Source organism: Doryrhamphus excisus, linkage group LG19 (genome assembly GCF_037039965.1).
Source record: "Doryrhamphus excisus strain RoL-2023G ecotype Guam linkage group LG19, RoL_Dexc_Guam_v1.1, whole genome shotgun sequence".
Classification (NCBI taxonomy): Eukaryota; Metazoa; Chordata; class Actinopteri; order Syngnathiformes; family Syngnathidae; genus Doryrhamphus; species Doryrhamphus excisus.
Window position 1 is genome coordinate 10,957,329 of NC_136375.1, and position 26,872 is coordinate 10,984,200.

General features: G+C 42.2%; 5 protein-coding genes across 7 annotated transcripts; 2 read left to right on the forward strand and 3 right to left on the reverse strand.

Moving 5' to 3' along the window:
* Positions 1–2: 2 nt before the first annotated feature.
* Positions 3–4,054, reverse strand: LOC131107329 (uncharacterized). Its single transcript, XM_058057237.2, has 6 exons — positions 3,840–4,054; positions 2,836–2,921; positions 2,616–2,756; positions 2,007–2,129; positions 1,806–1,931; positions 3–1,506 (listed from the first exon to the last, which is right to left on the reverse strand). The coding sequence occupies exons 1-6, from the start codon at positions 3,840–3,842 to the stop codon at positions 1,416–1,418; spliced, it is 570 nt and encodes a 189-aa protein (XP_057913220.2). The 5' UTR covers positions 3,843–4,054; the 3' UTR covers positions 3–1,415.
* Positions 4,055–4,428: 374 nt separating this feature from the next.
* On the reverse strand, positions 4,429–6,197 carry msgn1 (mesogenin 1). Its single transcript, XM_058057807.2, has one exon. It carries the CDS (start codon positions 5,036–5,038, stop codon positions 4,607–4,609), a length of 432 nt encoding a protein of 143 aa, XP_057913790.2. The 5' UTR covers positions 5,039–6,197; the 3' UTR covers positions 4,429–4,606.
* Positions 6,198–7,258: 1,061 nt separating this feature from the next.
* On the reverse strand, positions 7,259–13,995 carry gen1 (GEN1 Holliday junction 5' flap endonuclease). The gene is made up of 13 exons (XM_078799128.1): positions 13,519–13,995; positions 13,210–13,405; positions 12,966–13,142; positions 12,790–12,900; positions 12,643–12,716; positions 12,483–12,568; positions 11,466–11,616; positions 10,776–10,812; positions 10,625–10,705; positions 10,423–10,553; positions 10,282–10,343; positions 9,328–9,477; positions 7,259–8,378 (listed from the first exon to the last, which is right to left on the reverse strand). The coding sequence occupies exons 1-13, from the start codon at positions 13,677–13,679 to the stop codon at positions 7,309–7,311; spliced, it is 2,487 nt and encodes an 828-aa protein (XP_078655254.1). The 5' UTR covers positions 13,680–13,995; the 3' UTR covers positions 7,259–7,308.
* A 63-nt stretch (positions 13,996–14,058) lies between these two features.
* Positions 14,059–16,292, forward strand: ppil6 (peptidylprolyl isomerase (cyclophilin)-like 6). 2 transcript variants are annotated; one of them, XM_058057193.2, is made up of 9 exons: positions 14,059–14,208; positions 14,559–14,638; positions 14,731–14,826; positions 15,045–15,224; positions 15,312–15,374; positions 15,448–15,595; positions 15,808–15,867; positions 15,932–16,067; positions 16,161–16,292. In XM_058057193.2, the coding sequence occupies exons 1-9, from the start codon at positions 14,187–14,189 to the stop codon at positions 16,270–16,272; spliced, it is 897 nt and encodes a 298-aa protein (XP_057913176.2). In that variant the 5' UTR covers positions 14,059–14,186; the 3' UTR covers positions 16,273–16,292. The 2 variants fall into 2 exon arrangements, with proteins under 2 accessions (XP_057913176.2, XP_057913177.2); XM_058057194.2 differs by having other exon boundaries at positions 15,458–15,595.
* A 427-nt stretch (positions 16,293–16,719) lies between these two features.
* Positions 16,720–25,725, forward strand: cd164 (CD164 molecule, sialomucin). 2 transcript variants are annotated; one of them, XM_058057553.2, is made up of 6 exons: positions 16,725–16,965; positions 17,615–17,686; positions 21,003–21,074; positions 21,464–21,577; positions 22,659–22,754; positions 22,836–25,725. In XM_058057553.2, exons 1-6 carry the CDS (start codon positions 16,896–16,898, stop codon positions 23,009–23,011), a joined length of 600 nt encoding a protein of 199 aa, XP_057913536.2. In that variant the 5' UTR covers positions 16,725–16,895; the 3' UTR covers positions 23,012–25,725. The 2 variants fall into 2 exon arrangements, with proteins under 2 accessions (XP_057913537.2, XP_057913536.2); XM_058057554.2 differs by lacking the exon at positions 21,464–21,577 and having other exon boundaries at positions 16,720–16,965.
* The last annotated feature ends 1,147 nt before the right edge of the window (positions 25,726–26,872 follow it).

The window sequence follows — 26,872 nt, forward strand, 5'->3', positions numbered from 1 at the left end:
TTGGCAACATTTTATTAAGTTAGTCAAATACAAGATCATATACTGATGATATAAATTTTGTGTCCTAATAACTGACACATACATACCGTGTTTCCTCATGTACAAAGGCCAGGAGTGTTTTACTCTACTGCCTACTGTGCATGTGCTATGCTATGCATGGTTCTAATGATGTTTAGAATGATACCAATGTCATATTAAGGTCATTACGTTACACATCTTAATAATGTGGCCACCATATTGAGGAAATACAGTAAAGAGGAGACTCACCATTGTCCGTGTAGGGCTGCACTGCAGACCTCACGCTGCAGTTGGAGAGCTGTGAAGAAGGCAGGCCTGTGTTCCAGGGCCCGGGGAGGTTAACTGTACTGTGTGCCCCCCCTCCCTTTCAGGAGACAACAACAGTCAGTCATGTTAGCAACAAAGTGCAGGCAGAATGGACTGAAGGGACAGCACGGAAAAGGTGTAGAAAGATGGAAAAAGGAGGGAAAGATTGCAGCAGCCGACTGTGGCTATTGGACTGCTTCACATGTTTTTCATAGAAATTGAATCTTTGAAAGCAGCGCAGCATCAATAACAGCAGCAATCCATATGCAGCTTTTGCACCTAAATATAGCATATTATGTATAAATAACTATGCAAATTAAGAGCATCAACATTTAGTTGAAAAAAAAAAACTTAGGTGGAATACATTTGCATTTCCAATCACTAATTTATGCATGAAAGATGCCTTTTTGCCAATGAATGCATTCAATAACACGTCCTATACACAACCAATGCTATTTCAAATATTATGCAACGCTCTAGTGTGACTTACACATTAAAAATTACATTTATTTGCTAATGAAAATGTGCTGATAACTCAGGATTTGGCTGTGAATGAACCAAAAAGAGAAGTGATTTCTTTTTAGTTTTATTTATTTTAAATTGACAAAAGGTTATGTAGTTAATTACAGTGGAACAGATGTTTTCACTTCAGAAAAAAGGATAATCATTGTCACTATTTCTTAATTTAACACTACACAGTACTGTGTTGAACACAAACAATGTTCCAAACAGTAATCATTAAATAGTTGCACAATAATAACGTTATCATCTCAAGAATACTAGACAGGTGGAGTACTGCTTGGTGAAGCTATATTACAAAAAATATCTCTATGTAACAGATAATAGGGTTAGGATGTCTAAACTGGCTCACAGGAAGTCAACATTAATCAGAACTTTGCATCCCTTAAGGATGTGTGCATCACATTACATTAAATAAGATGTGAGGCATTGCATGTGTCCTCACTTTTCACATTACTACTCACTTGTAAAAAAAAAATCATAAACATTTTGTTTTAGAATGCAATCAGGTTTTGCAACTTTTTCGAATAAAAAGAAATTCTCTTTTTGTACTGTTTATAGGGCAGGCTGCACTAAAAGCGGCGGCCACCAGGGGGCCCCGGCCACCTCTGGCCTCTGCCAAGTGGAGGGTGAGGAGGAGGAGACACTGGTCCATTGTGGTAGCTGTGCAAAAGGATAAAATCACACATTGGATCCTCACCAGCAGAGGGCGCTCTCTCATCAGAGCAGCTAAGTCAAGTGGTCTCCAAGCTTACTATTCTAAAAGGCACTTATTTGTATTATAACATGCACTATTTGGTACAGAGGAATGTTTAGGGACTGTCTTTAATTAAAAGTTGGATTAACTAAAAAAAATAATACAATTAAAAAGTGCAGGATAGAAGAAGCCAAGCTACAATAATGAGAGGGGAAAGCTGTGGAGCGGTGTGACATTCTTCCCACTGACCCACTCAAGCACTTACCCTCTCGGACCTCTGGGGTGGAAGTGACGCAGGGGCCCGGGGAGTGGCATGCCACGGGCTCTGGGGTGCGGAGGACGCCCTCTAAAAGCCGGGTGACCTGGCGGTGGTAGTGGAGGAGGACCGTGTCTACAGATAGGCACAAGCAAGACTTAACCTCCTCTTCACTCTGCGGGCATTTATGCATTAGTATGATAAGTCTACCTGGGCATGGGCGGGAAGGGTCCTCTAAGGTGCATGGGGGGAGGCGGAGGGCCCATGCCGATTGGTCCAAACCTACCTCGATGACCTCTGGGGTCAGGGTAAGGTCGCATTCTCCCCATTGCTCTAAAAACGAAAGGCAGCATCAGACAATATTGAACACAATCTGAAAAAAGTCTTCTCGAAAAACGGCCCAATTCACCTGGTGGCCTGTGGCTCAATTCCAACCCAGAAATAATAGCAAAAGTCTATTCCGCTTTGAGTTTTCTTTGAAATCCAGAGAAATTTTACAGCATTTGTTTTGGCCCTTTTATGTCAACGAATGATTCTCAAACTGTGGGTCCAATACCACTGGTGGTACTCGGGCTCTGTCTTCTTTATCAAATTGCTGGCACTTGCTACTTTCTTTGGCCCCATGGCAGGTTATTTATCACATACTATTTAAAAAAATGCTCAGTGAGTGAGCAATGCCTAGGGTGCATTGTTTGTTTTTTTTAATAGAGTCATACAAGTGTAAAAAGCAGTTAACTGCTGTCTAATATGGCTAAAATGTCTAAAATTCATCATTTCATCATTTGTGTGTGCTTAAAAGCAAACTTCATTCTTCAATACCTCGTGGGGGAAAAGCCATTCATCAGTCCATCGTTGATTGGACCCCTCCCGTGAAGAGGCGGACCGATAAATTTCATCATGCCGCGTCCTCCTCCGCGGCTCATTAGGCCCCCTCGACCTCGACCTCGGAAACCTCTGCCCCTGCGTAAACAAGAAGTATGCAACTCAAGTGTATTGTTGAAACAAGAATGAAACGCTGCAAGGGGATCATCCCACCCACCTGAATTGGTTGGTCAGTCTCTCAAAATCCCCCTTAGGAGTTGTCTTAGAGATGTCTGCCACCGTCTCTTTTGTGTCTCCATCCATCTGAAATAAGTCACATTCGTATACAGTTCAATAAAAACCAGTAAAACCTCACGGAAATAACATGAAAAGCTTCCTTTCATTGACACGACACCGCTTCCTAATGTGACACAATGTTGTCCAACCCTTGGCTCTGCATTTGCCAAATTTACTTTGTTCCACCGCAGGGTGTTAATACAGCATAGCAGCGCTGAAGTCGGTGACAAGTTTGCTGCATGACTACAGTACTCCTGCATGACATGTTCTACCGTATTGTTGATGTTGGGAATGAAGGTGAAAGGTAAAAAAAGTAAAAGCTGGACAGGCTAGGTAAAGCACAAATAGCATAAATAAGCATCACAACAAACTTTTCTTTGAGAATGCATCCAGTTAGGTGTTAACCCAACATTCTGCAGAGATGTTGATTGCAAAGCATTGTTCTTTATCTGCTTTTGAAGGATGTGTATTTCCCAAGGCTGAGTTATTCTATTTGAATCATTAAGGGAAAGTTGCTTGCCTTCAAGACCTCTGTTAAATGCATAATAGGCCTACCTGCTGAACTATTAAGGCAGTTAGCTCAGTGAAAGCAGTTAAGACACTGTACATTCATACACCGTTTACTTACTAAGCCATGGATGACACTGGATTAAACGCTAACGTACAAGTATAGATTAAATATTGTTGTAACGTAACACTGTGACAAAATTCGTTGAATACACATTTGAATTACCGTGAGGCGGACCCGTCTAATTCCTGGCTTCTACCACCACAAAACGGACAGCTGTTCGCCAAAATAACTGGCACTAGTCTCAGTCTGACTTCCACTGATCCTTTCCCAAGTTAAATTGTAGTTAGAAATGTGTCTCAAACGTGTATACATTTAGAAATACAATTGAATTTAGCGGTTTCGGTTGATCGTTTGATGGAAGGGAAACGACTTACCATAGCTGGTGGCGCACAGACGAGGTAGAGTCAAAAATGAAGAGCAATATACTTTGATGTGCCACTTGCTATGAAAAAATATATAATGTATTTTAGAAAAATATAAAATGCGCTAAAAATATAATCTGGCTTCCGGTTTGGCCCTTTGACGTTTATACTGGCAGTTTCGTCACGTTAGATGCGCTTTGAAATTTGGACCGTCTTGGTGAAGAACTGTCACGCCCACCGAGCAGTATTCTTAAACAGGATTGGACAGGCCTTCAAACTCTACTTCCTGTTTGGTTTACTCTCGCTATGTGATTGGACGAGCTGACTGATTAGCTTTTCGGCTGTGGTTGTTCAAATACAAGGCTAGTTCATTCATTTCAAATATACTAAGTAACAAAAAAAGTGAATAGGTTAAACAAAGTGTGTTTAATTTTGCACAAACGGGGAATAAAAAATAAAAACACATACTTGTTTGACATCATAATTCGGCACAACAAAGTTAGACAGCTACTCAGGCCACACACATATAATACAAGAGCATTTCACCAAAACGTCTCTTGACTGAATTGCTTTGGTCAGTAATGAGGTAAAACAAAGGGAAAAACAAGCTTTCTACCAAATATCCTCCTATATAACACAATAAGTGCCCTAATATTTACACTATGGGCAGAAATATCAAAATCACCAAGCAGAATAATTAATTTAACATGTAAAAATAGTTAGAAATATAAAGCAAAGCAAGCACACAGTCCAAGATGAGCTGCGTAAATGGGGTCTTTTTACGCATGGCTCAGGATGTCCGAGAGCTTGTTGATGTATTCAATGGTGTACTTGAGGGTTTGGATTTTGGTCAGAGGTTGCCCCCTCTTGGTGTAGTCCGGCGGGAGGTAGTCCCGGAGCTGGTGCAAAGCCTCTGCGAGACTCCTCATCCTCATCTTCTCCCTCTCGCTCGCCTTCATGCGTCTCTTGGTGGACATCTTGGACTTGTTCTGCCTCAGAGACTTTGGGTCGCATGGGGACCTTCGCCCCACAAACACGTAGGCGAGGTCTTGGATCTCCCGATGGCCAGTGGAGAACATCTCCGGCGAGGAGCACACGGAGTCCATTGAGGAAGACTCCGGTGAGGAAGACTGGAGCTGCTCCTCCACAAAAACTCCATCATTGACCTTCCACTCGGCGAGTATTGTGGACGTTATAGCCTCGAGGTCCATTGTAAGAAAATATCCCCGGATCCAGAGATGATGACAGCAGACAAGATTCTCTCAGTGAATTTTTTTTAGGCGAGAGACTTTTTATACGCGGTGGAATCTCCAGGGGTTTATGGGTTCACAGCTAAGGCGGAAAAAAAAAGTTCAAAGAAAACCACAAGTGGCAAAACGCGACCTTCCAGAAGGACGTCGTTCGTTATCACCGAGGTGTGAATAAGGCTAAATAGACGGATAATGCGATAGAAAGAAAAATAATTAGATTCCCTTTGTGGGAGATGACTCTTTAAAGTCTGCACGACGACAATTATCAGTTTGATGTGAGCTGTCTAACGAAGGTGCAATGAGACCCCAGCACCCCTGCAGGCAAAATAATAGAACACCTACAGCTGTTATGGAGTTAAAAACCAATTAGAGTGACATTAAATGAATAATTACAACGTCAAAAATGCAATAGAAAAATGACATCTGAATCTTTATGTATGTATTTCATGACAACCATATAATCATACATATTGAGCTGCCTGAAAAGGTAAATATAACATTAATATGAAGTTGTAACACAATTGTATTTAATCTAAACTCAGCCTTTTCTTTTTATGAATTTGAGTAATAAACATTGCTTAATATAAAGATAGACAACTATAACAAAATATACAAAACTGCACGCTCAATTTCCATATCATGAATATTTTGCCCCATTCATGCAGTAAAATAAGGTCAGCAACACCTGCAAACACGACACCAGCTTATTGCTGAAGTGCCGACGTCTCCCAGCGTTTGTGCCTTAATGACTGCTATTTGTCAAAGCACTCTGGGTGTGTCCAAGTGTTTATTATTTAAAAGAAAAATACTCCTGCATAGGCCTAACAAGCAGTGAAGAGTTGTTATTTGGCCAAGAGGATGCAGCTGTCACCAAGCTCATGTCAGACCTTTCATGTCTGAGAAGGTGTGGAAGCCCTCACTCTGATCAAGGGGGGGACCAAAACCAGTGGGGTTGTAAAAAAAAAAAAGGGGTTGTGCTCACCTCACAATATGAGCCGCACAGTCTAATGGGATCCAATAGGAGAATATTGTATATGAAAATCATCATAATGCTCAGGGGTCAAAGAGCTGGGAACATAACGATGTTTATGATTGGCCTTTGCCTGCCATCATATACTGAGAGCTTATGCTACTGTGCTTATTGAATTTACTGACATGGGATGCTGGAAACATTAAAAAAGACCTCTATATAGGATGCACTACAAACTATAAGCAGAATAACAAACGTTCATTCATTCATTTTCTACCGCTTATCCTCACGAGGGTCGCGGGGTGTGCTGGAGCCTATCCCTGCTGTCTTCGGATGAAAGGCCTGTAGTGGTCGCCAGCCAATCACAGGGCACATATAGACAAACAACCATTCACACTCACATTCATACCTATGGACAATTTGGAGTCGCCAATTAACCTAGCATGTTTTTGGAATGTGGGAGGAAACCGTAGAAAACGAGAACATGCAAACTTCACACAGAGATGGCCGAGGGTGGAATTGAACTCAGGTCTCCTAGCTGTGAGGCCTGCGCGCTAACCACTTGGTCTCCATGAAGCCAATAACAAACATTGCATAATAAATACCTCTCTGATAGTGTCCATTACCGCCTCAGGTTTGTTAAGACTATATGAAAGAAACCAAAAAAAAACAAAAGGTATACGGAATATTAAGGATGCAAGAATGCATCTGCATTACTACGGTTAGGGATGTGCAATAATTATCGGTACTGATAATTATCGGCCCGATATCGGTATATGATTTTTTCCCGATCATGAAAACTGATATCAAAAAATGCTATATACAATACATATGGGGCTGCACGGCGAACAAGTGTTTAGCTTACAGGCCTCACAGCTAGGAGACCCAAGTTCAATTCCACCCTCGACCTCTCTGTGTGGAGTTCTCCCCGTGCATGCGTGGGTTTTCTCCAGGTACTCCAGTTTCTTCCCACATTCCAAAAACATGCTAGGTTAATTGGCGACTCCAAATTGTCCATAGGTATGAATGTGAGTGTGAATGGTTGTTTGTCTATATGTGCCCTGTGATTGGCTGGCGACCAGTCCAGGGTGTACCCCGGCTTTCGCCTGAAGACAGCCGGGATAGGCTCCAGCACCCCTGCGACCCTTGTGAGGATAAGCGGTAGAAAATGAGTTGAAATGAAACAACACGTGACGTGATTATTGTTTGTACCTTCAATTCTGATGAATTATTCCAGGCATCTTCTTGCATGTTGCTTTTGTCACTGCATAAACTTGAGCCTGAGCCGTTCTGCCAGCGGCAAAGGGCTGTCCCCCCCACAGACGAGGGAATCATCGCTGTCCAACACGACTACAGGGGATGCCGGGGAGGAAGGGAACACGTCCTCAAGACCAGCCGCTTCCACTGGAGAACCGCTTCTAGTGTTTATTGGACTCTGGACGCTCTGCTCACATTTGGAGGATTGGACACTGCTGGTGGGTTTCTGTGGTCTGCTAACAGTTTTCAGAGGGACATCCAATAGGATCCTTCCCTTGAGCTTGTGTAAGGGCTTTGTGGTTTTCCGAGTTGTAGTCTGCCGGTTCTCTGTGTCGCTGTCATCACTGGATGAACACACGCTCATGCAGACGCTCTTCTTGGAGGTCACGTTTCTGTTTGTGTCACCATGGCATGGATCCGAGTGGCACCGCTGCTGTTTCCAGACAAATTTAGACTTGTGAGGAGGTCTTTTGTCCACCTTCGTCTGGCTTTGTGCTTCATCTGGCTTTATTTTGCTAGAAGATGGCTTCCCTGATGTCTTGCTGCCATCGCTGTCTGTAGGACTGTGTGCATTTAGTTTCAAAGCGGAGTTCTGCGAGGGAATGGGTTCAATGTAGCCGAGTTGCTTTGAGACCACTTCCATGGTTCTGGTGGCGTTCCTCATGAGTAGCCTCTCCCTTAAAGGACACTCATTGAAACACCGGTCTGACTGAGGTTCAGAGTTTTTCTCCTTGACGTCATCACTGGTGGTTTTAGGGGGTGGTGTGGACGTGAAGGACAAAGCATCCCAGTCGATGTCACTCAGGTGGAGAGCGTCGATAATGGCGGAGTCAGACAGCGAGGCGGCAGCCTGAGGAGTTCTGGGAGAATCATTGTGCGGTTTCTGGCCTACAGGTGTGTCCAAAACCACCACTTTCTGTGTGTTCAGAGTCATGGCGGGTGGGGTTTTTCTCGGTTTTATTTGCAAGTTGGCCTTTTCCGGAGAGCAGCTTTGAAGGCTCATCCGAGCCAGGAGGTCCAAAACATCATCAGGTCCATCAGATGGCTTGTCCTTTTCCTTCTTTGGTTTTCGTTCTGAAAGAAGGAGAACATTTGACACCAATCCCTCATCTATCGCAGTTAATTGTTTCCAGACTCCAACAACAATAAGTGAATTATGTATGATTCCTTCTTTATGAGTGGAATGTTTTGCTTCATTACTAGATCCATCTAGACATGAAATAACACCCTTAAGTCACCTTTATATTGGTATTATCCCAAATAGTAGATACTATAATCACTGAAAATAAGCCATTTAATACAGTTTACCTTGTCGGGGAGCAGAATTGATGGCGGACAGGAAGTAAGGACAGGATTCAGAGTTGAGTTCTAGCTTGTTGTGGGCTGTGGCCACAACAGTAACCCGTGTTGTTATGATTATTATCATTGTGCCTGTTGTGAGACAATATAAACCTGCAATAAAAGCCATTTGTTGCTTTGGTGGTGGTCTCACTGTACAATTACTGACACCTAGTGACCAATGCAGAATACTACAGTCCCAAATTGACTCAACACACAGCCATTATTGTTCAAATAGCCGGCAACACAAATGAGTAGTAAGCTAATTCATGGCTGTAGGGGCTACACGAGTGCTGCTGGCACCGGGGAGCTGCGGTTTCATTTCTATGGTATCGTTTTCTACTTCAGTCATTAGGCTGCCAGCTCCGCTTCAAATGGGGGAAATGAAGCGCTCCAGCCGTGACAACACAAGCTGACCCATAAGCAAGCACATGACAGGCGAGACGGAAAGACACCTCATGGCGGCACCCGGCCCTTTGATGTCATCGGCTGAGCTGTCAAGCTAACATGTTCAGGTGTCGGAGCGGCTGTAATCGCCTCGCTTGCGAAAACAGGTCAAAGCTCCGGTTGCCTTTGATCACCACGGAAGCTTGTGTATTAGAGAAGTAAGGCCTTCCGGTTTTTTTTGCTCATATTCACAACAAAATATGTATTTTATTTAATAGGAGCATCAATGTGGACTTACTCTTGTTCTTGTTCTCTTCAGCTAAGGCTTTGTCCTTCAAGTAGCTCTCCAGCACCTCGGGGAAGGCCACACAGAAGAGGGACTGCTCCTCTACGGACCTCACCTGGTGCTGATCCTCCGCCGGCCCATCCTCAGGAAACACGTAATGATCTGCAGAAAATGCATCAAGGCCGCAGACAATTTGTCCTTTCAGTGTCTTGTTTTTTTTAACACGCAATTGAACACTGTCGTCAAAGGACTAGATGACTGTGTCATCATTTTTCAAATAACATACACCAAAACAGTTCCTTTTTTTAATTTAAAAAAGTAGCTCATGCTGTTGTTTCTGTTTTAGAATATACTGTTGTTTCCACTACTGTAATACAGATACATAATACAAATGTGGCTATCTAGCATATTAGCGTTAGCATTTAGTCTTGTGTGTCTTCCAAATGTAAAAAAAATTAACCACTAGTCAAGAAAATAAACAAAATTGCCTCTTATATGATCACTTTTTGTTAGTATGGTAAAGTTTTTTTTGTTGCTTTAGCAACAAGGGTAGCTTTCATGATATTCATCGTGTCCATCTTTATGTGCTAAACTCAGGTTAACTAGGACATTTTCTTCCATTCCATCTATAATTGATGCCTTTTATTCACTTTTAGAGGGGGGGGGCTAATCCTTATTAATTCACAACGATCCCAGTCATTTTCAAATGAACAGAGCTCGCTTTCTCAGGGCTAATGGTGCGAGAAGGCCTTGTTAGTGAGCCAGAGTGGAATATGACAGATTTCCCTTCTCGGGAAGGAAGCCGCTTTAGCACCTAGCGGCTGGAGTGAGCGATCCGTCACCTCTGAAGCGTACCTCACAGCCAGTCACTAACAACCGGGTGACGAGCACCCCGCAACCCCAACCTCCGCACCCACACAGCAGGCCTGTCACTCAAGGCCGAAGGATGTTTGTGTTGGAACTTACCTGGCGTATTCCAGAGGACTTCGAAGCAAGGGACTGAGTTTCTCACGCGTGGTTTCAATATTCTTTTTATGAGGGGAGAGAAATTATATATTTAAAAAAACAGCACCCTATAAAAAATTTAATTCAATATAACAATAGTACCGAATGGGCTTGATTTGTGATGACATCGCTCTCCCGCTCGTCCTGTTCATCAGCTCTGCGTAAGTCATCAGAGCCAAAACCTTTTTACTGGTGTAGTGCTTTGGCCACTCCATCTTGTCATGTGCAAATTTCTACAAACACACTTTTCACATTAGAATCTGAATACTGAAATGGAGCTTCAGGTATGTGCTGGACCAACGACCTGCAATGACAGCATATTTGGCTGCCTCCTCTTGAAGTTTGCAACCGCTTTATCCTTGCAAATCAAAAACTCGTTGATAATCTGCAGGGAAATTGTGATAAATGTTGAACAGCTATTTCAACGGGTGTAATGGAGTGAGTTGCAGCCGTACCTCTGTAAACGGGAACTGTTGACTTGCCAGGGCTTTCCTGAAATAACACAAGAAATTATGCTTATTTTTGGAAATAGCAACTCCAAATTGTCCAGAAGTGTGAATGGTTGTTTGTCTATTTCCAGCACGGCCCTGTGATCCCGGTGAGGACAAGCGGCATAAAGAATGAAGGAAGTGTATTATCAGAATGATGTTTGCCCTTTTTTTTACCTCATTGTATTGCGGTTGTTTTTAAAAATGTTTCAATTTCTCAAATCTTTGTAAACTGTCTTCTCGTAAAAACTTTACTGCCATAATATTATGACCTTATTCTCAACATATTCTAACTGCAGGGTGTACCCCGCCTCTCGCTCAAAGACAGCTGGGATAGGCTCCAGCCTACCCCTGCAACCCTAGCGAGAAAATGGATGGATAGTTCAACTTTCTTCTTGTAAATGTTCTTATTATATTATGACTTTATTCCCATAATGTTATAATCCCAGCCCCTAATTTATTTAGTTAGGTTTCTCATAATAATATGACTTAAAATTTAAACTTTAAAATTATAATTTTTGCTCTGTATTTTGACTTTATTCTCGTAAAATTACTGATGATTTTTCTTGTTAAAAACAGCCATGGTCCACAAATGGCCCTTGGGTCACACTTTGGACATCCCTGAGTGACAATAAAACTGCCAACAAAGTCACACACCTTTTGATATTTGTCTCAACGGACTGGGCTTGGCGGGTGAGTTCGGAGCGGTGCCAGTCACATGGACACTGGTAGTCGAAATCTTGAGGTTGGCAGAATCGGTGACTGTCACAAAGCGCACAACCGCTGCGTTCATGTGCCTTGGCCGAGCCTGAAACAGAAAATATGACTATGACAATGTAGATAAATAAAAATTTTGCCTTATGATCTAATGAACTTGTTTTGTTTTTTTCTTTGTTTAGATGACAGTAAAAGGGCGGCACGGCGGTCGAGTGGTTAGCGAGCGGACCTTACAGCTAGGAGACCAGCGTTCAATTCCACCCTCGGCCCTCTCTGTGTGGAGTTTGCATGTTCTCCCCGTGCATGCGTGGGTTTTCTCCGGGTACTCCGGTTTCCTCCCACATTCCAAAAACATGCTAGGTTAATTGGCGACTCCAAATTGTCCATAGGTATGAATGTGAGTGTGAATGGTTGTTTGTCTATATGTGTCCTGTGATTGGCTGGCGACCAGTCCAGGGTGTACCGCGCCTCTCGCCCAAAGACAGCTGGGATAGGCTCCAGCACCCCCGCAACCCACGTGAGGAAAAAGCGGTAGAAAATGAATGAATGAATGACAGTAAAATGTGACTTCAAGCACTACCATGACACGTGTATGACAGAATCATGAACATCAGGTCTGCTACGTTTCAAGGGGCAAGTGTTTTTGTTTGCTTTAGTTTTATTGAGTCAGTGCAATTTTTTTTGTTCTCTGTAAATGTATTTAGTTTTATTAGATAGTAGTTAACTTGGCTTTGTACTTGGATGACAGTTACATTTTTATGATAGTTAAGAATCATGAACACGGTTCTAAGGAGTGTGTTTGTTTGTTTTTTTTAAGTTATATTCGGTCTTTTTTTGGGGAGGTTCCACTGTCGACTCACTTTCAATACACATGTTGTAGACATTTGACACTTGTGTCCTTCCGTCTTATCTGGGCTACAAACGCAGGTCAAAGTTCAAAGCAGGGGAACCACTCACCCGGATGTCGACATATGTGGCAGTGAGGAACCTTCTTCACAACTCCTTGAGACACGCACTCCACCTCGTCCTTCCACAGCGTGAACCTGAGAGAATCATCACATGGAACATGATCACACTATCCTGTTTTTTTCTCTCTAGATGTTTTTTTTTTTTTTACCTCTGCAGAAGTGTTTGCCCTTCCAGTGTCTGGATTAGCTTAAGAGCTTGCTCCTTACCAACTCCAGGGATTCCCTTAGAGTACAACAAAAGCCCTCAGGTCCTTTACTTATATCATCAGAATAAAAGATGAATGTTCACTCCATACCTTGGGAATATAATCACATCCAAGGAGGATTGCCAGACCAACCATGTTCTCTCTGGAAAGATGCACCTCTGACTGGACACGTGAGGTCTTGTAACAGTCCACCTGAGGGTCCTGCAGGGCACAAACATCTCCTGTGGTTATTATGTACATGTATTGTGTTGGACGTGCATGCATACTTTAGAGTTCATATTGAAGTTTCTGTAGACCGTCCGTGCGCCATACAAGAAGACGTCTCCATCATTGGTGATGCAACCATCCACAAGTCCATGCGAGTCCAGGTACGCACACATGGCCTCAGCTTCCCCTGCAGCGGTCACCCATGGCACACCCAGATAGTCCAACATCTCTGCACACTGGACAGAAAGGAGAAGGGCTAGTTTTGTGCATACATAACGACAAACATTGCAGACAGATACCAACCTCTCGCAGTACGGCCTTAAAGCGCCCTCTGTTGGTGTTTGAGGAGCATTTGGTCGCACCTTTGTTGGGCCCTCCAAATCGGTTTGCAGTCCTCTTGCTCATGGTTTCGGCTTTCAGTTTAGGGGCCTCTCCTTCCATGACGAAGACAAGTTTCACTCCCATAAGAGTGAGTGAAGAGACCCTAAAAAATAGATTCCTACGCACAAAATAGCAGCGTTACCTTCGCTGCATGAAAACATAATTTACCTCCACTGCAAACGTATTGCACTGTACATATGTACCCAATTAAATGATCGGTGAATGTTTTACCTCAGATGTGGCTTGGTGACTCTTCCCATCATTCCCTGGACGTGCTGGGCCTCACAGATCCACAAACTAAGGTCAACTGCTAGCGTCCTTCCATTCAAACTGTACAGTGGCACCGACTCCCGAACCGGTTCAATGATAGACCATAAATCCTGCACACCCATAATTGCACAGTTGTCTGCTTTATGTGCGGCAAATGAGCAAGAAAAGTGACAGCGACACGACACGACACTTAACACAACAACAGGGCCGTGTTTTTCAAACAGAGGCGCCCTTTTGGCCGCGATCAATTTAGTTTGCCGTCACACTAATGTTCTTTCCTTTCTAATGGCCTCAACTCTCAACAATTTTTAAAAAAGTTATTTCGTCATTAAAAACCAACAAATATCACATCAAGCTAAAATATAGTGCATGTATGTACAATAGTGAAAAAAATAATTGTAAAATGGACAAATTGAGAACGCCTGAGCAAAATGGAACGCCGCCGTCGAAGTTACACTGACGTCATAATCAAGCGCCGCCAAATGTTTGTTGCCGTGGATACAAGGCTGCTGTTGACATATTCTGAGTTTATGTTGAATTAAATGTCGGAATTTCACAATTTCTGCTTGTGAAAATACATGAAAAGATTTTATTAACTCCAGAATAGTAAAGATAGTCTTTTAACAGAAATGGCTGCTTCACGTTCAAACAGTAAGTCGGAGCTGCTTTTATTTTTTCTGAAATATATCGAGGTAACAATGTGACTTACAATGTAGAAAACCTAATATACGACAAGAGACAAAAGAGAAAACAGATTCATATAAAATATGTGAAAAGGGTATTTTAAACAATAACGAAAAATATAATAATAATAAACCCTTTAAAATAAATTACTGGTATTTATTTATTAAGAACTACTATAAGAATTAAACCTTTATTGTTTATGATAGGTCATCGTTACAACAGACAAACATTACCTCAAATGACTGAAGTATCAATATTTTGATTTGAGAATCGATTTTGAATCGATTGATTCACCAGTGAACGTTACTTTTTTCCAGGCATGGACCCAAAGCTGCACATAGAAATCGTTGGCTTGATTAAAGAACCACATTTTCATGTTGCCAAGAGCATCGTAGCAGTAAGTCATTATTTATTTATTTGTCTAATTATGATTGTTCTGGAATTTTTAAACTGTGTGTGTGTGTTTTATTTTTATTTTTACTATAACAGGAACTAATAGAGATGTTTCCTCGTGAGTTTATGGAGCCAAAAATTCGCCCGCTACTTGAATTTGACTGGCATGCTTATCTGTGCAACCAGAAGAGGGTACGTATAGAGAATTGTGAATTGTACATTTCTGAAGCTGCACCTTTATCTAGATCTGCATAAAATGTCTATTTTCTACTCTTCTACATAGTTCCATCCTGCTAATGTTGAATGTTGTGAATAATGGCATCAAAATCACCTTCAAGTACACCTACAGCATCCAAGCATCCATAGAACTTCTTACTGATGATGTCAATCCACCTTTTGTTGACTTGAAGGCGATGCGTGGTGAAGTATGGGAGTTCTCCAGCGGTGTCATGTGCTTTCTGGATGGGCATTTCATCGGGGATGAGGGCGCTCTCGCCACTTGGGCCGAGAACCAGTGGGGATTCACGTGCGTAGAGCCACAGGCACCCTGTGTGGACGAATACTACCTGAAACACCTCCAGTCAACTGGGGCAAGTCTCCACCAAGTCTACTGTGTCTGGAGATAAAGGTAATGCCAAGAAAGTAGATTTATTGTGTTTTTTTTCTTCCATTTTCAGCATAGGTTTGTCTTCATGGACATCGAGATTGGAGGGGAGGCAGTAGGGAGGTTGTTGTTTGAGGTGAAGCATTCAAATTCATGTCTTTTCACCACTGTGATGTGCCTCACCGTAAATTGGCTTCACTCTTATACAGCTCTTCTCAGATGTATGCCCAAAGACATCATGGAACTTTGAGGCCCTCTGCACAGGAGAGCGAGGCCTTTCAACCAGCGGCTACCCACTCTGCTACAAGGGATCCCTGTTTCATCGCGTGGTGCCCAATGGCTGGGTGCAAGGCGGAGGTAATCAATAAATGAAGACAAACTGAAATAAGCAATTTCTGATGATTTTTTTGTGATCACCTCTAAATTTACTCAAAACTGGAAATAATGATAGGAATGTGTAAATTTGCAAAAATTGCAGGGAATTTAAACTTATCTTACACTGTAATAAGGCTGAACCATTTTTATGCAAATGTGGTTGAATTTTTGCATGAGGATTTTTTTTTTTGCAGATATTTCCCCAGAAAGAAGAGGAAATGGAGGGGAGTCCATCTATGGACCAACCTTTGAAGGTCAGGAGTGGAGCAGTTGTGTTGTGTTATCACTGTACTGTACCTTCCACATGTCTGCTTGCAGATGAGAGCTTCGCTGTCTCCCATACAAAGCGGGGAACTCTTGGAATGGCCAATAAGGGCCCCCACAGCAATGGCTCCCAGTTTTACATCACCCTGCAGGCCACACATTGGATGGACAGGACTTATGTTCCTTTTGGGTTTGTATTCGTAAACCAAATGATGAAATCATTCATGTGCAGTGTATATTACATATATTTATATATACTTTACACATTTCTTGCAAATTGTAGTCAAGTGGTTGAGGGTGTGGACGTCCTCAAGAGAATAGAAGAGATCCCGACTGTCAATCAAAGACCCAAGCATGAATGTACAGTGGTAAACTGTGGTGTATTTAAGGTATAGCTTGTTATATATTAAAAAAATTAATATCTGAACAAGTTGTGCTTTGGTGACCTTATTTACCATAACTAATTTAGTATATGGGGGAAACATTTTTGTGTTTTTACTCAAACACAAATGTCAATCATCCAAAAATTACTATAGGGTGTCAAATCCTTTTGACCTTTTGACCCAAAGCCCTCCTGTGTCCAAGGATGTATTTCCTGAGGTAGGAAACAACATAAGAATATCTGAATAACACAACAGAAAACACGTATAATTTGTGAAAATAAGCATAAAAGATTACTGAAAAACATACATCAAGCTCGCATCGGCCGATACCGATAATACCCTATAAGCGATAATATTGATATCTGTACGGATCTGCCCACCTCTGCCCATCACTACCAGTGCGGCTGCCGCAGTTGACGTTGCACAAGTCCTCTCCCTCCCCGCCCATCTCCTAAAAAAGGTGTCACATGACCTGTCAAGTAGGAAGTGTCTAGTTGAGCCCTCGAGCACACCAACGCAAGACGAAGGAAGGAGCCGAGAAATCACCACTGTCTATAGTGTCGTCATTTTACCCGGTAGACTGATATATTTTGCCGTTTTTCGAATAGAAGTCACTAAATTAATCGGCCGCAGTCATGAACGGGAAGGTGTTTTTTTTCGCCGCAGCCTTGGCTTTGATTGGCGCATCTGCCGCGTCAGACTCAGGTAAGTTTGCCAGCTAGTGCTGCTAGCAGCTAGCTTGAGTAGCCGTGTCACTCCTTGTAGAGATACATCATCACGAGGTATGAATTACGAGTCAAAATATCTTTATGGTCAAAAGGTGGGGGTATTAAATGTTTAGCTTCAGATTGTAGCTGTTGTCACTCCTTCATGCGCCTATTGGCGGATTCATTACCACGCTGGCGGGTGAGGCGGCTTTTGCCTGAGGCAGCTGCGTTAGCTTTAGCCTGCTAGCAGTAAACTGAATTACACGGTAAAACACATACACAGTAAATACTTATGTAAAGCAAATTGCCCTTATATGCACTTATATGGTGCGCTGAGCATTTTTGAGCGCAGTTGTTAAATTAGTTTTTCGGTCCAATAATACTTTCATCCATTTTATGTACAACTTGTCCTCACAAGGCTGAGCTGGAGCCTATCCCAGCTGATTTAGGTGATTGGGTACACCCTGTGCTGGTCTCCAGTTAATCAGAGAGCACATAGACACACACCCATTCACACCTACAAGCAATTAGGCGCCAATTAACCTGACTTGCATGTTTCAGGAGGTGGGAGCTAGTATATCCAGAGAAAAACAAGTTGTTTCTTCCATTTCCAATGGAAATCTGGTAAATCAATTATGTGTTTGCAGATGAATGTCTTGCCCTCTCATGTGCGGAGTGTGAGAGCTCGAGTGAGTGCCAGTGGGCCAACTGCACATCATGTGAGTATCTGTCCTTTAAATATGTGTCAGGTATGTGCAGCAATAGGCACAGGTTGGGCTTTGTGAGGCCTAAATTGTGTGAAGTTGACTCATGATTCTTGGGGAATGGAGAGAATGTATGGAAGAGGCTGTTGACTCCCATCGGACATTTGAGCGAAGTTTACGAAACAACAACCAAAAAATGGTGGCATTAAAGCTGGACAGGATGTAAGGATTTTGCAATTGCAACCCACATCTCAACATTGTCTTGCTGATAAAGTCAATAGCTTATAGGTTTTATTAGCTTGGAAAAGTAGCTCATTATCAGTGTCACCAAATGAGGTCATATGTTTTGTGCATAAAGCAGGATTTCCAGATCACTTCACATCTCACTCTGACTCAGCAGATATGACAGGAAAGAGAGATAAAGTGAAATCTGCGATTGTCAGTGGAGGTCTGACTCCAGCCTGACAAACTCTCGTGCATTTGACGGAACGCGTATACCAGAGGAAGCGAGGCCATTTGTGACAGGAAGTCTGCCTTATCTTCGCACTGCGGACCAGAGAAGAAGGAAGTAGAAACATTAGTGAAAGAAAAGCACACGCTCATATGATCCACTCATCCTGACACTGTTTGTGCTGAGGTTCACAATCGGCCTACTTAAATAAGACAAAGGTGGGCGGTGATCTCTTAGGGTAGGTGACCGGTTTGACAACTTATCTGATACTCAGACAGGTCTAGCCTCTTTAAAATATTTTATGGACACAAACTGCTAATATATACATGGTGAACCTTTAGAAGTGTAACACCCCTGATACATGTCCTGGCTGCTCAGTACAACATGGCCAAATTGACAGTTCATTAAAAATGAGTACATTTGATCATTTGTATGCCTAATAGTACAGTGGTTAGTTTCTTTTTACACTTAATGGCAGTTAAGATGTTAAGTTGTCCCTCACCACTGTGTGGTTTGAACATCGCTCCCTCGTTCCCAAAATTCATTAATTAGTTATTGATTGCTTTTTCGTGGTTGACAATGGACTATTAGTCCAATAATCTTGAAAGACAAGTCGCGTAGTATTCTCGTCACTTTGTGTCAGTGTTGCATTACCTTACATTACATAACCTTAACACTAAACAGCCATGTTCAGTGACAGCTGAGTCAGTCATGACAGTTCTCCCATTCCGTGTGGAAGTGGTAAGTGTTTGTATTCTTACTTTGTCCTTATTCCCCACTCCGTTTGAAGTGTAGAATAAATTAACTGGGGGCTAACTAGTTAGCTGTGCTGAAAGCAGTGGCTGTGTCCTTGCCTGCACATTAGAGTTAGGCACTGTGGTAGGGTTGTTTTTTCATGTCTGCAGGGCTCTAATAATGGTTAAAAACATTTAGAAAGTCTTAAACAGGTTTTCTATGCTCTATGCACATGTTTCATGTATTAATAGTAATACTGTTAATAATAATAATAATTAATAATACTTTGTGGAAATTCACCAGTTAACTGCGATGAATGAGGGGCTGGAGTCATTCCATTTGTCATGGAAATGCTCTCCAACATATAGGTATTCTCTCTCTCTTGCCAATTGAAGATATGTTGTTGTTTTTGAGCTCAGCAAAAACTGCCAGTGTCAGTTTGGGCCAGTTGAGATGGTTCGCTAAAACTACACATTAAGCTAATGCCCTGCTCCTCTGTCATCACTTCATTAATCATTTGATGTAGTGATTTATGTAAACAGCCCCTTGGCATCAGAAGTGACTATACTTGCAGGCCAGGCTCGGTGACTGGGCTTGTTAGTACAGGCTCCGTTGCTTATGGCAAAGCATCACTGCTCTGATTGCTGATGTTGTTTCTATGCAGACACCCCCGAGACCTCATATTTGTACTTTATGTAAGCTAATGTCAAACGTATGAGAGCTTGCACCACCTTTCGCAGCTGCCTGTTAGAAAGCAGCCCTCTTGACCAACTGACAAGTGTGGGTGGGGGGGGTGGGGAACCCGTCCACCCCCACCGTTTCTCTTGACTCTGTCAAGTACCCACACCCTTAAAGGTGTGGAAAAATAGTTCAACATGTTAAAATTCTTCAGAAGGTAATTGCATAACTAACCCACAGACAATAAGCGGGGTCAAACATCACGTCTAATAAGGTGTCCCTTTTATAAGGCAAATGCAAAGTGTCTGTGTACTGGAGGTCAGCGTAATGAAAGAAGCGTTAACCAAGCTGTATGTTGGCGTTTTTGTACATACATTTTCAAGGTGTGGCTTGATCAACTTTGTGGCTGGCTTGATTCTTAGAGGGAATTGATACTGACCCCAAATGTGGGGAAAATGTGTCAAAGTGAAAAAAACATTGACTGTGAAAAGACATTATCTGCTGCTCCATGGAGCACAGCATCACATGATCTTTTGTTTTCCTTTTCTGTTAATGTGTTTTTATTTTTATGTTGACCACTGCACATGCCACAACATGCTAAGAACAATGGCACAACATGTTCGAGTTAAAACTAGTGTCCACGTGGCAACACGTAATGACTTAATCACAGAAAGCAACCTGCAGGCAAACATTGGGAGGCTCCTTGCATTCATCCTCATGTCAGGTCATACATGACACCAGGACCACAAAATGACAAAATGTTGCATGAGCTGCTAAATCATTTCTGAGCCTATTTGGTGAGAGAAAAGACCGGGCGGGGTGCAGCCTCTCCTGGAGCTGTAATTTATGGGCAGCCATCTGGTGGGAGCCATTAGGTTGTCTTGTTAAGAGCGTCACAAGCAAAGACGGTGGGAAAGTTAGGTACTGTATATGATTGTTAGCCAACATTCTACAAAAACAGCTTTAAAATTCCAGGTTCACATTCATTGGGGATTTACTGTTTTTTTTAAAGTGTCTCGAGGAATACATAATATGCATACTGAAGGAAAGATGATGTGAAAAGGAGCCACAGTTACAAGGGCCCATCAGTTATGACTCACTTGGTGTGAGGAAATCACTTCATGGGTTAGCTACTTCTAACAAGGGGAATGTAGCTGTACTGTACACCACCACCACTACAACAAGAAAAACCCTTGCAGTTCTGTGTCACTGCCTTGACTTCCTGTTATTCAGGGCAGGAAGGATTTATGATGGGGCAAAGTCCCATGTCGTGGTTAATTAGTAATTTGATTGAACACGTAGAATAGCATTCACTGGATCTGTGAAAAGAAAACAAATTGTTTACCGAAGTGGCAGTTTCAGCAATCAGCAGTAAAACCAGGATGTCTTTTCCATGCTGCGAGGATACTTTGTAAAATCAACATGAAGCACGAACACGCACTGAAAATGTATTCTTCTCCATTTCAGCATCCCTTGGTTGCCACAATATTACTCTAATGAAAGCAGAAAACGACACCTGTAGCGACGCCAGCTGCTCTGGTAGGTCTCTTAAGGTGATATTACATCATTACATTTATGATCAGCTGGAAGATGTGTTCTTTTGGGATATGCTTCCAAAGCAGCATTTCTGTATACTGTTTACTGTGTTAAAAACACAACACACCGCCTCTTCTGGGGTATGGTGACAGTGATTTTGTAACAATTATTTCACATTCTTAAGTTGTTGACGCTGGAGTCACATGCATACTGCTATGCTTTTAACGTGTCAGCTTTTTTGGGCTCGCTGTCTTCTCTGTTGTCTCTAACCAATTGGGAACTGACAAGCGTGGGAGTGGTTTTTTTTTTCCTTCAATTTGTGGGCATATCCTTGTGGTTTCAACGGCTTTCTCCGTTTTAAAACCTTGTCTTGGTGATGGTTCCCTGTCCAGCTGTTGTGTCAACCGTCCAGACTCCCAATCCCTCGTCCGTTGCCTCTACCACTGCCATCCCCCCCACCTCTGTTGTTACCACCTATAACGGCAGCAGCCCTCTGCCCACCACAGGTAAAAACCCTTGACTAAAAGCCGTAATGCCCTTCCTGCTGTCTCTATTCTGCTCTATGATGCCTTTTAAACTTTCTTGGCAGCATTCTTCAGTTGTTTAGTATTAGGACTTTTTGATGAACAGTTAGGGTTCACTTTGTCTTTTTCAAAATACAGTGGGAACTCTAAAGTTGAACTTGTGAAACTTCAGCTCAGTGATACCAAATAGCCACAGGATTAGCTGCTTCTTCGACTTTAATGTGAACCTCTCTTCACAATAGATTGACAATAATATTCAAAGCACAAGGGACTGCACACCCAAAACATTAGCTGTTTAGTCAGTGATTAACATTTGTGTCGTTTGGTTTCTTATGCAAGTGAGTTGAGTGGTAAGATCTACAATCGATTAATCTAAGAATTGATGGCTATCAATCCAGGAGGATGTTACCAATGCTGACATGTCACTCGCTTGTCAAAAAAAAGTGCGTCCTGTCTGCTCAATATGGGTGTTGGCAACCCTATTAGTACCCATTATGTGGACCCATTATGTCATTGTATGTTCATGTCACCTCGTACTTTTGGTACGTGGAAAAAAAAAAAACTTCCAGGAAGTGAACAAATTAAGTTACTAATTGTAAAAGTACCAGATACTGTGGAACTGTGAAGTGATTATGTGATGCATTCAATTGTAATCTGATGCATGTTCAAATGAAATAAAACCGTTACCATTACCAATGTAACACATGTAGGGTTTGCCACTGCATGCTGATTGGCTTTGAAAGGCGTTTAGTAGGCATAAGCCGATCACATGGTTTTTACTGAAATTGGCTGATACTAATCAGTGGCCAATCAGAGCATCCCTACCTAAGGCGTTGCTTCTCTGGGGATACCCGGTGCTTGTCTCCACAATCCATTCAATGTAAGGATTTATGGCTGCCCCCGACAAATGTTCCACCTTAGAGATTCCACTGCACAGTCGCCACCTGGCGCCAACACATCTGCTAAGCTTTGCTAGTTGCTGCCGTTTAACTTATGTAGATGATAATGAACATTGCTTGAACAACATCAAGTGGCGGAAAGGCTAACTGTCACTGTGACCCAGCTACAGGCAACACGACTAACGTGACCACTGCTGTTCCAACGTCCGCTCCTAACATCTCCACCACCGCCATTGTGTCTACTGCATCCTCTAATTCAAGTAAGTGTCTCACACTCGTTTTAATTCTCCATCCTGCACCATATACAAAGACCCACATCGTCTGCTCTGTTTTTATTCCAGGCACCATAAATACCAGCGCCATCCCTGTGACATCCTCTCCCGATCCCCACAAGAACTCAACCTTCGACGCCGCCAGCTTCATCGGCGGCATCGTGCTGGTGCTGGGCCTCCAAGCCGTCATCTTCTTCCTGTACAAGTTCTGCAAGTCTAAGGACCGCAACTACCACACCCTTTGAAACCACACATTCAAGGTCCACAATCTCTCAGCTAATAATACCCCACAAAGCAAATCTCTTCCATACCCCCCCCCCATCGTGATGGACTCAAACAGTGTTTTCCAAACATCTACATCTTTGTGCAACTCTTGCTTTCAGATGTGGGTCAGTATCAGGACACCCATGCATGCTTTGTTTGGGTGATTGCACAATCAGGTATCATCGGACAGTTACAATGTATATACACAACAGCTTTGATTTGGAACCACTGTTTGACTTCAAAATGTGACGGCAAAGGTTGAGCTTAGTGATGAGCCAGTTGAATCCTGGCTCGACTGTTCCCTCTCCCTGATACGGTTTTATCTTTTATATGTTGGTGATAGATTATATAAAAGAGGATATCTTACCCACGAGGGGTTACAATCAACACAATTAAAAAGCCATTGATGAGGCGAGTGGCTCCTCTCTAGGAGGGCTGTAGATTTTCAGTTTTTGTGGTTGACTTTCCGGGCAAAGATCAGCCAAAACCAATACTAAAGATATTGCTGCCCTAGGAGCAGTTTGATGCAATAAAACATAAGTCCATTTCCTGTCTTATCACCTGGTTTGGTCGTTGAGGTGGTTCTAAAGATTGTACAGTATTTTTTAGCAATCTAGCTAATTTGCTTATCGTATTGACGAGAAATGGAAGCGGCGTGCACTTTTCCTAGGTGTGGTAGTAAGTGGCAATAGGTGTTAAGTGCCTTTTAATGTCCAGTGTGGTTTAAGAGGGGAAAGTGAGGAAGGTTGATTGTATTTCTACCTGATTGAGGCCTGAGTGTAATTAATTGTATCCCAGCTGGACTGAAGAGCCTTAGTTAATGAAGACCATAGAATATAAGAAGCCGAAGCATTCAAGGCCTATGAGTAGTAGTCATATTTAACATCCACCTGAAGTCACCCCTTCCCCCCGCCCCATGCATGCACGGCCTTCTACGCACTCATCATTGGGTGCTTCCAATGTGGGAGGCTTTAGTAGTCAAATACTTGAGTATTGAAGGGGTTTGAGTTGAGTTATAAATGAGGTCGGCTGCTATTGCGTGATTTTCATTTTGTCTGTACCCTGTGCAAATTAATTCCTGGCATTGTAGCTGTTAAGTTCAGGGAAGGCTTAATGAAGGAGTGTTATTTTTTTGCTTGTCATTTCATTGTTTTTGTTCAAGTCCCCCACTTGTTTTGCATGCTGGATGCATCCACCCCTCTAATACTTGCCTATAAGCCTGCAATTATTCATACACTGGGCTAATTTTGAGTTAAATTACATTTAGGACATGAGAAATGTTCAAAAGACTACAGTAAATTGCTTAAGCATGTAAAATATTTCCTTTTATGTGTATGTCCCACATCTAAATTATCCCTTCCCTTTTATATCCAATGTTAATTTGTACTTTATTAGAATGATCTCATGTACCTAAAATAAATCATATATTCTAATGATAAAGAAGCCAGGGATTTATGATCACAAACATGGATGAAAAGGCCATTTGTACTTGCTTGATCAGTAAAATTGATCACAGCGTTGTAGTCAATGGATGACAGAAATGTACCTAAATCCTGATATGTTTACTAATCAATTCCAATACCACATTTGTGAGGCATTTACAGCTGAAGGATACACTCAAATTAAAAAGAAAAATCACTTAAACTCAATTTTCCCCCAGTTTATGAATGACATTTAGCTTAATTGTCCATGCGCCTCTGGATTTCCACTCTGAAAAACCACTTAAGTCCTAAGAAGAATGCCTTGAAACACCAAGCTGTACACCCAAATCCCTCTGTTTTGGCATGGAACTCAAGCGCTGCGCTAACCAGCTTTGTTTGTACTACTAGTACACCTGTTTGTATGGTTCCGCCAAAAAAGTACCTTAAAAGCTTATGTGTGTGTACAATATTAACCCATCTGAATATTTCATGATAGTGTGTAACCTGGTAGCATTAGGCTACAGCCCAAAGACACACGCCTTCGCCGTGCCTCGTTTCTGCTCATTCACTGGCCAAATTTAGAGAAATATTTGTTGACCGATTGCCATGCAGTCGCTGCATTCCTACCAAAAAAATGTTGCTGTCTGGCATCCAACACATGTTCATTGTGTGCTTCTTACTCAGTCACTTGCACATCTTCGGGAAAAGTGCCTTATTATTCAGTTCCAAGTTGGTTTGTATAGCTGCAGTCCTCTTCATAGACGTGATAACGAGTACTTTCAAACCCAAATGTCGGTCGTCTTTTCTGTTTTCTTTGCTCTGTCACGCCCTGCCTTAACTTTGAAATCATCTGTGTGATTTGAGAACGCAACTCACCTTGTTTAAATGCTGCTACAGGGCTGTTCACTTGCTTGTTAAATGACATTATCTCCTCCAATCAGTGGCTGCTTTTCTTTTTTTTTTTTTTTTTTTTTTTTTTTTAAGTGTAACTCTCGTTGTCTCCCATCCAAAGTCACCTTGCCACCAAGCGCTTCGGATCAGGTTTGCTTTTCCAGGATTGTCCCCCTGTTGGATTTATGTAGGTTGTCCTATAAATATAAACCATTCAAAGTTTGGATAGATGATGCCAGCTTATAGCTATGAAACCTATAAAATACGAGAAAGTATTTTGGGGGGCTGTCTTTCTAGTCAATACGATCTGATGTAAAAATAAAGCAACCAACCAACGCATAGCAGTGTCTAGCTCCGCCCTTGACAAGCGTTCCAAGATATATATATATTAAAAAAAAAGACTTACCGCTCAGTGCAAAGTTGAACATGGGATGACTTCCCAAGCTTTTTAAAGAAAAAAAAAATCAAACACTCCTACCCCTTTCAGTCCAAATGCTTGCATGGCCTGATCACACACACACACACACACACAGGAGTGCCATCCATTTGCTGTGTTGCCTTATATAAAGCCTTGGTACGATTCTTTATGGATTCATCCTGCTATGTAGAAATGAGCTCTTTGGTTGTCTCTCTCGCTTTCTCTCCGTGTTTGAATTGTTTTCTAGTGTTGCCTTAAGTTCCAGCCTGTTGACCCAATAAAGTTTGTTAAATGAATTTACCTTGTCAGTCTTTCACATCACAACTTTTAGCGACAAGCCTTCATCACCATGGTTACAATTGAGCGGCTAGTTGCCCTGATGACAAAAGGTGCCACTTAAGTTAGGCTTCTCACAACCATCTGCATTCAGCAGAGTAATCACATAAATGCTACTTCACTTATCGTGGTCGTGTCTGGAAACAGTTAGCCGTGATAAATGAGGGATTACTGTAAACAAACTGTTGTGCGTTGGATGAAAAGCTATGCTTCTTCCGACGACTCCTCAGATATGTAAAATTGTGCATGTGTAATGGTGATGTTCCACAATGTAACTTGTTAAACATGTAAGAAACATAGCATAACTTGAAGGTGCTTAGCCTTAACTTTACATACTGTTAAATCAAACATGTTTATATAGGTTTGCTTCTCTCGGGCTTTTGTGGTATGTTGTTGCATTGTTTCCCAAAGCACAGGAAGCACAGTTTCCAGGGTCACACAAGCCAAGCATCTGCTGACACCGCAAAAACAAAAAGGGAGCACGTGCTCAAGATCCTTAGTGACCGCATTCTCTTGAGAGCTTGTTTGTCCAGTTGGCCCATAAAAAAAAAAACTCATCCAAAACAACCCCCAAGAGTGAGCTGCAAATATGTTAATTACTGCACCGTATGATCCGGAAATATGTTTTTGTTACTTGGCTACACAAGGAGCTAAATATTGGTGTCCATGTTGGGGCCGCTCTGCCCAACTAACCTGATTTGTGCATCCAATCATTTGGTGTAATCCAATATAGCAGCAGAGGGAAACAATGCATCAGGCTCACACTCCCCCCTTTC

What these genes read in the sequence shown, in the direction of transcription:
- gen1 (XM_078799128.1), bottom strand. Translation starts at nt 13,679, where the DNA reads ATGGGTGTGCAGGATTTATGGTCTATCATTGAACCGGTTCGGGAGTCG. An exon ending in TTAAGGCCGTACTGCGAGAG is followed by an intron (nt 13,143 to 13,209) that starts GTTGGTATCTGT and finishes CTTTCTGTCCAG; the next exon opens with TGTGCAGAGATGTTGGACTA. An exon ending in CAAATATGCTGTCATTGCAG is followed by an intron (nt 10,554 to 10,624) that starts GTCGTTGGTCCA and finishes GTGTGTTTGTAG; the next exon opens with AAATTTGCACATGACAAGAT.
- ppil6 (XM_058057193.2), top strand. Translation starts at nt 14,187, where the DNA reads ATGGCTGCTTCACGTTCAAACA. An exon ending in GGCTGCTTCACGTTCAAACA is followed by an intron (nt 14,209 to 14,558) that starts GTAAGTCGGAGC and finishes ACTTTTTTCCAG; the next exon opens with GCATGGACCCAAAGCTGCAC. An exon ending in AGGACTTATGTTCCTTTTGG is followed by an intron (nt 16,068 to 16,160) that starts GTTTGTATTCGT and finishes TGCAAATTGTAG; the next exon opens with TCAAGTGGTTGAGGGTGTGG.
- cd164 (XM_058057553.2), top strand. Translation starts at nt 16,896, where the DNA reads ATGAACGGGAAGGTGTTTTTTTTCGCCGCAGCCTTGGCTTTGATTGGC. An exon ending in ATCTGCCGCGTCAGACTCAG is followed by an intron (nt 16,966 to 17,614) that starts GTAAGTTTGCCA and finishes ATGTGTTTGCAG; the next exon opens with ATGAATGTCTTGCCCTCTCA. An exon ending in TACTGCATCCTCTAATTCAA is followed by an intron (nt 22,755 to 22,835) that starts GTAAGTGTCTCA and finishes TTTTTATTCCAG; the next exon opens with GCACCATAAATACCAGCGCC.
- msgn1 (XM_058057807.2), bottom strand. Translation starts at nt 5,038, where the DNA reads ATGGACCTCGAGGCTATAACGTCCACAATACTCGCCGAGTGGAAGGTC.
- LOC131107329 (XM_058057237.2), bottom strand. An exon ending in AATGGCTTTTCCCCCACGAG is followed by an intron (nt 2,130 to 2,615) that starts GTATTGAAGAAT and finishes TTTCGTTTTTAG; the next exon opens with AGCAATGGGGAGAATGCGAC. An exon ending in CCCTTCCCGCCCATGCCCAG is followed by an intron (nt 1,932 to 2,006) that starts GTAGACTTATCA and finishes GCCTATCTGTAG; the next exon opens with ACACGGTCCTCCTCCACTAC.